At 38.1% G+C, this 10,497-nt stretch overlaps 1 protein-coding gene across 1 annotated transcript in view; it reads right to left on the bottom strand.

The window, feature by feature from the left end:
- Positions 1–1,896: 1,896 nt before the first annotated feature.
- Positions 1,897–10,497, bottom strand: part of stx1b (syntaxin 1B) — a 42,719-nt gene continuing 34,118 nt past the window's right edge. The window contains exons 5-10 of the mRNA XM_084422736.1: positions 10,113–10,186; positions 9,275–9,383; positions 8,934–9,007; positions 6,539–6,676; positions 4,157–4,267; positions 1,897–2,602 (exon numbers count right to left, since the gene is read on the bottom strand). Of these exons, the coding sequence (XP_084278862.1) occupies positions 2,522–2,602; positions 4,157–4,267; positions 6,539–6,676; positions 8,934–9,007; positions 9,275–9,383; positions 10,113–10,186 (587 nt within the window). The 3' untranslated portion in view covers positions 1,897–2,521. The remainder of the gene's footprint in view (positions 2,603–4,156; positions 4,268–6,538; positions 6,677–8,933; positions 9,008–9,274; positions 9,384–10,112; positions 10,187–10,497) is intronic.

Here is a 10,497-nt window from a genome sequence, read left to right as displayed (position 1 = left end):
TCAAGTTTGGGAACACATCAGGGGAAGGGGAAATGAACAAGATGCGCAAAAATGATTCGTACCCAGAGTGTTTCCAGAGGGCGAGGAGGGCAATACGTCGTTTTACACTATGAATGTGGTTTAAGAACATAATACCTGACAACAAACAGATTTTGTACTCATGTGCACATCCACAGGGAACACATTCATGGGGACCACGGTAAAACTCCAGCATCGTCAGGGTCATGATGAAATAGGCAGGAGAAATCTTAAATGAAGTCAATTCCCCCCCCCACCCCACCCCCACCCCCAATCCAACCCTTAGAGATTCATAATAAATAATCATAAATTAAAAAAACAAATAAACATATTAACAAAACGGAAAACGGTACAACCCAAAAATGTGGCGGCATAAGACAGTTTTCTTTGATTGTAAAGTGCACACATGATCGAGAGCCATGCAAACTAACAAAGCGAAAGTTGCATGCGTTAACAAATAAGGGCCTTCCAGCTATATCGTCTACTAAAAAACAACACCGACATACATATTTACCTCATTTTACCATACATGTAAGTGATTCGACACTAAATACACAGAAGTTTGAAAGAAAACATGCTGGACGTTACTGGAATGATTAAAGCAAAATAGTCCCGGCCCTCTGCCTCAGGCTTTCTAAAAGGTGTACAGTGTATATCCCCAAAAACTTTCCTGTTCCCTACTACTTCGCATTAGGTAGGTAAAGGGGTGGCGGGACGGGGTGGGGGGGCTCCTGTTATATATTCTATGATAAGCAGTACATGGAAAATAAAGTCCGTATTGAGAAAATGAGTGAGTGTACTTTGAGAGTTGATGCATGTTCGGTAACGTCATGAACATGAGGGTGAGGGCGTTCTAAGAGTGCGACGAATCTGAATCAAGCCAAGAGGGATTCTGTATCAACAAAAGCAAAAAAACAGAGCTAAAGTTTGGTTTTAAATTTTAGCCCTTGAATTTAAAACGAGCAGTACATAATCAACCAAGCTGGCACTTTCTGTCCGCAAAGAAAAGGATGCAAAGAATTAATGATACAGCCGTTTGATAAAAAATAAATAAATAAATCTTTGGACAAAATCAAAGAGTCTTAGTCTAAGCTAGCATTATCTTGACAAGATGCTGTCTCTCTGGCGTTCAGAGCTGGATTTGAGTTGTTTCATATAAAGTTTAAATATAAATTAGTCGCTGCATAATAAGTGTCCTACAAGTTTCTTCATCCGAACTGCGTCTACATGTAAATATTTAGTCAGATAGCTCATCAAGAGCTCATCTCATTGTTTCAGATATGTAGAATTTTATACGATCCAACTATCATGTCCTAGTAGTTAATTGTATTAGTCTCTCTTCATTAACTAGCACCAGGTGAAGCTCCCAAATCGATCCTTCAAAACCAAAATGGTCCCGTTCAAGCCTATCCTTTATATCATAACATAAAATCTATATGCAATTCATTAAACAAGGCAAATAAAAAATGCAAAACTAACGATTAACCGGAAAATAAGGAATATTAATTTCAGCAGACCTAACCACCCTCCGAAAGATAATATTTAGGTTAGGTTGTTGTTTCAAGTATTGACATTTTCTTTTCTCAAAATGTTCCCTCTAAGAAATCTTTCAGAATCATTCCATAAGGTTGCCATGAATTAATTCAAAAAGTGGGGGGAAATTACTATCAAAACTGCATAGTTCAACAGTTTGCCACCCTATCGATCCCAGCGTTCTATATGTTAAAATGAAACGTCTGTTACTTCACTGCCTACCATCTACAGTACAGCAAATTAAGTCAAAAGAAAATCATCTTTATGTACAAACTTGCCGATATCACTTCCTCTCACAATTCACAATGATGTGTGCTTCTTAGTTCTTTTTTTCTTTGTTTGTTTACAGTTTCCCACAGTAAAACTATTAAGACTGAAATTCAGCTATGAGGTTGACGGTGCTCTTAATCTATAGCACTCCATCAGTAATGAGCTAATATGGTAAAAAATGAGATTTCATCTGAATGCAAGCAACCACTCGGAACGTTAGGCCATTGAAATCGGAGTAGTACTACTGTCTATAACATCTATGCAGTCAGTTGGTTAGTATTCGTAATGCTAGTATGGTTTGCCAAACACTGTGTTCTGCCGGAACGTAAAACAATTTAGCAGTGGCTGGCACTGTCCTGGAGGCCCCCCCAAAAATAAAGGACACTAAAAAAAAAAAAAGTAAAAAAAAAAAAAAAGTTGAGTTTTATTCCTTTACAGGTAGTAACCCATGTGCTGCTTTTATGTTCAATACATTTACATGTACAGTTTGTAAATATTATGTGTATTTGAACCCACTTTTATATATTTTAAATCAGCTAGTACGTAACATCTCCTTTTATTTATTTATTTTTTGATTGTTTGATTTTTGAATATTCAATTTGTAACCCTACCCAACCCCCGTTTTATGACAGTTTCCTTATCTCGTGTTTAAGTGGATAAAACACTCAGCTTTCCAAGTGTTTGTCTTTCTTCATGTCGTTTAGAAGCCCAGGGTTCCTCCGATAGTGGACGCTAAAACCACTCCCAAAATTACACAGCAGATGATGATCATGATCTTCTTCTGCAGAGGGCGAAAAAGGAGAAAGAAAGAAAGAAAGAAAGAAAGAAAGAAAGATGTGTAATTAAACAACCAACAGATCAACAATCATTTGGTTTGTTCATCTAGCTAGTCTATTACTCGATTGTGCAGTAACACGCAGTCAGCTAATCTAAGTAGCATCACCTCATCTTAACCACACTTTAAATCATTAAATGAAACCATGACCAATTAAACCATTACCAAAGTAAATCATTAAATTAATTAAAAGTTAATTCAATTATTGATGAAAGGACCCACTCTGGGACATTGACCCTTTGAATACTGAATGTATTAAGCATTGACTGCATTTGAGAAGGTGGTGATTAGATATCGCGTAACTGTAAAGGCTAAATACAGTCCTAACATCATTCTAAACTTTGGAATCTCCAAAGGAAACGCACTGAATGTGATGATGCCGTGGAGGGAAGCTGTAAATATATTGTGCCAAGGGACTAATGACAAACAGAGTTAACAAAATGGAAATGCTGTTGCTTGGTTGGACATGAAAACCACATGAAAGTTTGAAGCAAATAAACATTCACTTTGCAGCTTTTTCTGGTGATCAACTGACTGACATGTAAAGGGACCAATCAATGCTTTTCTTTTTTGTTTATTTTATAGACCAATTTGGGGTGTATAAATCTATACCAAGACACAAAAGTCCACAAAAGTTCCCTCAAAATATATGATGTGAAAATAATTATTTTCCAAATAAATAAGCAACAACTACTCGCTTGACAAACACAAAACAAGTTTCCATTTTTAAAGCTTAGAACCTGGACTTTACAGTACATACAGACAATTTGACCTACTCTTAACATGCTTTTAGTGTTACTGTATACCATACTGTAATCGGTCAAAACAGTATTTCTAATGAGGTGTGCTACCCTGGCTTGATGAAATTCATTGGCTTTCAAAAACCAAAAATATTTATCAAAATGTATTTATTGCCAATCAAATTGCTGGGGATTTGCGACCCCTTGTCTTAGAAGTTGCACTTATGTTATCATTGAAAGCTGCAATGTGCATGGTTTAATCTGAATGATTTTAGCATTTGTTTATTTAATTAGTATCCTTAATTGATTTGATTATTAGCTGCAAATAACGGTAGATCAATCAATCATTGACAATTCTAATCCAGGCATTTCTGAAGCTCTGGTACGTGAATAAATGTAAAGATTATGTTTCACCAGATCTGCAGAATTTGACTCATCAGAAAGCATAGAAGTAGGTGGCATACCACCAATAGTCTGCGGCCTTTAAACCACTGCAATGGACGTTAGCCAGCAAAACTGCAGCAAAAAAGCTGGGAGAAGACATTATCTGCTGAAGACCCAATGAGTGGCATAGGAGCATTATAGTTTTTCTTTGGATGGTTTAAGTGGTTTAGGAATAATTTCAAAATGCTCTTCTATTACTCATTTTTTGTACATGACATCTTAGGACTGAGCCTATGTTCTCTAGAAAGCATGAATCATTGTACACAAAGGGCATAATATTGAATGACGTCAGGTGTAACTGTTGATAGTGTTTTACCTTGCGTGCCTGACTCTGGTATTTGACAGCCTTCTTGGTGTCAGAAACTGCTCTCTCTACATAGTCCACTGAGTGTTCCACGTTATACTCAATTCTGTCAATCATCTCTCCCTGTGAATGACAAAAATAGGCACTTCAAAAAAAACAACTTCTTCACAATATCCACATACACACACGACAATCACTGTATCCAATGCAAAAATCAGAAGACTTGAAAGTTAAGATTCGCCTGAACGCTTTATTCAGCCTGATTTCGAACCCCACAAGTGGTGATGACTGAGTGCACCTCTTTGCCCTTGAGAAAAGGCCCTTGACCCCAGGGTGATCCACGGGGACTGCTATAGAATGCCATCATGTTAAAGTACAAGGATAATGTTGCATAAACAATTTCCACTGTCCTTGGTTGCGTGGGAATATATAAATTGCTATCTAAGAATTACATTTGAAATTAAGCATCACTTTGGAGCTCAATGAAGTCTAGTTTTCGTCCAGTCCGTGTTTATATCCAGAATTAAAAAATGGTGTATCATTGGCCAAGCCCGACAGTGGCCATTATGAATTGTACTATTAAAAATTGTTTTTGTTAATTGAAATAAAGCTGATAAAATATAAATATTAGATGGAATTTTTTATTGAAAATTTTAAATTATGCCTTGGCAAATAACTAAAATAAATGCAATATAAATAAAATAGCATATAAATAAAACTTAAAGGTGCATTAAGCAAGTCTCTGAGTTTTTGCAGAACTATGCCCCCTTCTGGCGACACGCGAAACTGCAACCAGAGTTGTGCACGCGGTTATGTGGAGTTTGCGTTGGGGTTTGGGATGAACTAGAAGCCGGTCTCTTTGAATCCATCTTCTACTTTTGCAAAAGTCGCTTGAGTTGTCTTCGCTGATGCGGATAATGGCGGCGAATACACAAACCTGCCAGACATAGCCAGGTGAGCGTGAACGCGCATGACGTCACGCCCAGTCGATTCCGTCCCGAATCCCTCTTATTTATTTTACTGTACAGGATTATAGAGGCAATCGCAGTGATCATAGAAGGGCTCATTCAGCCCATCAGGCAATTGTTTAAGCATGTATGGGTTAGAAAAACGAGTATTTTTAACATGAAAAGTTGCTTAATGCACCTTTAAATGACACTGCATACAGGTTTGGAATGATGCAAGGGTTAACAAAGATAGAGTTTTCATTTTGCCAGCACTATAGCTTTAAGTAAATTACTTCAGGACATAAATGGCAAAATTTCTCAAATCGACAATCTGTTATATCAGGGGTATTCAATTAAAGTTCCAAGAGGTCCGGTCTCTATACTTCCTTCCCAGTGGAGGTCTGGACAAAACTTTTTGAAACAGTTATACATTTCCATCGAGGCAGCCATAGTACTTCGTACAAGAAAAAAAAAAAAAACACCTCAAAATAGTCATCAAAGATGAGACTTCTGGGCCCAGAGAGACAAAACAGTGATGTCTAAGACTTTTTACAAAAAAATCACCAAAAAGGTTAGATTAGATATTTTAACAGGCTATTTAAAAAAATAAAAAAATAATAATAATTACATTTAGACACCTTTGTGTATGGCACATAGAAGGCATTGGGACTGAGATAACATACTGGGGCTGAAGGGTTTACCTCTTAAGAAAAGTATGGGACATTTTTATATTTTGCTCAAAGCAATAAACAACTAAAAACAAACAATGTACATAATCTAATAATCAAAACTCTCATCACGAGGACAAAACAAAGTTAACTAGTAATTTTAAAGTTTTTAAAGCCATCTCTAAATAATTTTCCAAATTCTAACATTGTTTATTATGAATGCTCTTAATAATGCTAAATGCATTAAAAAAGTCATAAAAAGAGTCATCTTTATGACAGATGAAAATAATTGTATTAGCTGCATTCTCGTTTTCTGCAGTGTTTTAACGAAAGTATCTATTTTTCTGCTCACCGTGTTTCTGCTACTGTTAGTAAAATAACCTTGTCATCTGCAGCTCTTAATGTGGTGGTTTAGCGAGGGAGAGAGAGAAGCAACACGCACGGAGCGGAAATGGCTTGAATGAAACAGTTTTGGCTCTAGATAAAAATATTATAGATATAGCTCCGAAAGATCATTACCATAAACAACCCTGAGTGCTTGTGGTGTGAACCGCGCTTTTCACTTTAATCTGTAGAAACGGTAAAATGCCGCAATTATGTCCCGCGGTCCGGATGGAACCAAACCGCAGTCCGCCATTTGAATAGCACTGCTTTATATACAGTACTTCACTAACAGCCTTGTGGAAGGGACTTTTGTGACACGATTACATTGGCAGCATTTGATCAAATAGTATTTGGAGCGTTTTTGCTCCGATGAAATGCTGGACTCTTGGTTGTACCTGACTCTCCACCAGCATGGCCATGTCCACAAACATGTCGTGCAGCTCACGGATGCTGTTCTCCAACTTAATGATCTCAGTGTGTCGGGTCTCAATCTCATTTAGTGCCTGCTTGGTCATCTGGGAGTCCATTTTGATCTGTTAAACAGAGAATATTAGAAAAAGTTCATGGGCAGCAGGTTAAGTTACTATTATTCAACATACATTTGCACATAGCTTTTTTGCACATACAGATTGGGTGAAACTAATGATGAAATATGTGAATATGCTTCTATGGAAACCAAATTCATCGTTTCTGTCTCAAATAGCACACTTGATGTTGACTCCCTTGCACGTCTGGGAAGTGTGTGAGTAGGGCAGTGGCGAGGCCAGAAATGTGCTGCCCATAACTGCTGGACTAGGATCAGTTTTCTATGTAATAGGATATTGGCGTGTTGGCAAACGATTCAGTGCATATCTGTGTTTGAGTGTCAAAGGTTTCTATTCACAACGTGTTTGTGCAGCGTTAAGCAATGTTAATGCCAGCCAGTCGTAGACATATCTGTTGATTTCTTGAATGCAACGGCCAATCAGAGGTGTTTAAGTCAGAAAACACTCACTGCTCAAAGCCGGAATTTTTGTCCAGTGCTGAATTCTGCACGTTCGCAAATCCGTCATTATAAAAAAACTAAAGTGTGGTAGTAGACATTATGTAAATAAGATATTTATTATTGTGCAGTATAGATTGCTTCATTGATTATAACGCAACTTTGTGAGATTGCATCTTCGCGATGAACTAAGAGTGACAGCTTTAAGGGACCACTCTTTGCACGCTTACTAGGTGATATATAAAGAATGTGATTTTTGAATTTATTCAGAATGTGAATAAAAATTTTGTTTTTCATGCTTGACCAGCGGCCACGCACACGCTGCAGGGGTTCGGGAGTGACATCCCAGAGTCCTGCACGGGTCCGATTTTGTAAATCCGCATCCGACCCGTTTTCCGACAGCAGCACTAATTAAAATCCGCACCCGACCCGACCCGCTTAAAATAGAACCGACACCCGACCCGCACCCGAAATAAAATCAGTTTAGCCAATCACATTATAGACACAATTACAAAAATGTTTATTGCCAGGTCATACAGAAGTTATTACACGACAATTAACACAAGGACAACTTCAGCCGAAGCTGTCAAAAGGCCAGTACATGAAGAACATGGCTAACGCTACCACAAAACTGAATAGCCTTGTAACATTTTACCAATCGAACAGACGCGGCTACAACACTATATCTGCCACGCAATTTCGTCTAGCCTGCATCTGACAATTTTGGGTTCAAACTCGCCCTGCACACCACACATACTTAACAGTGTTAAATTTGAAAAAAACTGTTCGATAGAAGTAGAACTGCTTGGTTTGTTACCACAGTTATCTGCATGCTTCCTCGGCGATGAAGTTCCACATTTGCGGCTATCCAACACGAAAATGTTTGCAGCAAATAAGGCTTTCACAATATTTTCTTCAGATAACTCCAAATTTCTCCCACACACTGGACTTGATTTTTGATGACGTATTGTCGACAACTTTACAATCTCCACTAGCTATTCTTTTCTTCAACTCCTCAGCATCCATCTCGATGACTGCAAGCAGATCGCGCGCACGCGGTTATGATGAATTTTTAAAAGTGAAAGTAGCCTAGGTAACATTATAGATCCTGGGAGGGCGTGGCGCGTGGGCACAAATAAACTGATGTGGATTTTAAATTATTTTATCAACTTGAAATACAGGCATATTTTTGTAGATGTGTTCCTAAAAATATGCATATATTTTTACGTTTGCATGTGATTGTTTTAAACCCGTGTTTAGACCCGTGTTTCCCCCGTGTCCGACCCGACCCGACCCGCACCCGTATCCGACACAGTTGGATATTTTTCACTCGTTTACCCGAACCCGTGCAGGACTCTATGACATCCACTAAATGCATGTATTTGAGTGATTATTATTGTCATGTATGCATACATTTTTTTCTATTTCCCCACAATTTTTTTTTTTGTGTGTGTCTCACTTGATTGGGTGGACCAAACATCAATCTGAGTGTGTCAGTGCCACCCTGGCCCTTATATAGCCTCGCCACTGCTGTAGGGTGTCTCATTTACCGTTTTAATTTTCAGAAGTTAGTTTTCCTTTAGGGCTGCTTTGCACTTTACAGTGGACCTATTACCCAACAGATAATATGGCAAAAGTGTGCATTCAGAGTAGTATCGTAAGGGCTCAGGCTGCTATTTGTGACTGGACCTTAGTAAAATTACATTTTTAAGCGCAAGTGTTTAAATTTGACCTGAAATTATGACTTTCATGGAATCGAAAGTCATAGGAAAATTCGTTTGTCATTGATTTCCGGCTATTAAACTTACATCATCAGTGAAGATAGCAAGTTTCCCGCTCTCCAACATGTCTTCCAGCTCCTCATTGGTAGTTGTTCTGCCAGCTAATTAAAAATATTAGAAGTACATGGTGTCATTATGGTGCATACTGGGTATTTTGATCAGATTTGTGTTCCTGTATTAGATCAACGGGTAGAATATGGCGCACAGGTCATGCTTTTGATCCAGTAACATGCTGTATAGCTTTTTGTTGCTTAAGTTAGTAAGATTTGTAGTGAAAATGTAACTGTGCGTTCCAGTAATGTGGAGGATGTTTCTCAACTTTTGCATGGTGGTATATGTGTGTCTTTGTGCGTACTAGCAGAACTCACTAATTTCCAGTTGTCTCTGAATGCGGTCCTTGCAGCGGTCCCTGTATTTGGACTGCGTGGTGTTGTACTCCGTCATCACCTCCACAAACTTGCGTGACAGCGTGGAATGCTGTGGGATAAAGGTAGAGATGTTGAGGCTGCACATCAGGATGTGAATGCGCTCGCTGACAGTAAGCTGCTCAGGATAATAATATTGAGGGCCAAGTGTGATCATTGTGAAATCGGCCCCTGCTTTTGCTGCAGTTTGAGAGATTACTGCACACATTCTGTGTCTGAACAGCAGATGGTGCCAAGGAGGGTGTTTGACAGAGCTGCTCAGAGGGAGGGCAGAGTTCACAGGAAGTATGTCAGTCTCTGAGCTCACTGGACACCCTGAAGGTCAGATTCGTTACTGTTTTGCTGAATATTGCTTCCCTTTTAGAAAAACGATTTTACATAACAAAAAAGCTTTGAAAGTCTTGAATATCCCCTGAACACTTCCTATGACATTATTCCCAAGTGAAAGACACAATGCATGTATTTTTAGATACATGCATATGTGGAACTTGATGGACATTATTCACAACGAATGATGATATCAGTGCATTTAACATTTAAAAAATATAGTAATATTCTAATTTATTAATTGAATATAAGAAGAAGTTGTGACGTTGCTTGACAATAGACAACTAAACTAACAATAATAAATTCTTAAGTTCTTCCTTGTCAGTTATTTTACACATTACGTTGATTTGACTGAATAGATTGACAATGATTATCGTTAGGAGAATAAAGATTGTAAATAATGTTTTGACAAGCATTTAGAATATTACAATGGTGTTTGTCATTATTTTTATACCTGTGTCTTGCGGATCCGCAAATCTGCAGATGATCTGTTCAACCCCTCCTCTTGCTCTATACTTTGTTCGATTGCTGTGGAATAGAGAAATAAACTGAATATAATAAATTGTGCTAAAACCAAGTCTATGCACATGCAGTGACCATGATAAATATCGCCCCTTCAACATATTTTAATGATTGACATTTCATTTAGCATCTGTCTCACACTGGTTACCTGGTTACAACAGTTACTGAGGTGGCACAGAAACTACTACACGAAAAAGTAATTGGCGGACTGAACTGTTACAATGAAAGTGCATACACTAGCTGTCAGACAAAGTGGTCCCAGAGTAATAACAAGTCCCTTAATCTCAGAAGAACAATAGATCTCACTGTCCACTTCA

Source organism: Rutilus rutilus (assembly GCF_951802725.1).
Source record: "Rutilus rutilus genome assembly, chromosome: 11".
In the NCBI taxonomy this organism is placed as follows: domain Eukaryota; kingdom Metazoa; phylum Chordata; class Actinopteri; order Cypriniformes; family Leuciscidae; genus Rutilus; species Rutilus rutilus.
This window is presented reverse-complemented; position numbering and strand designations above follow the sequence as displayed.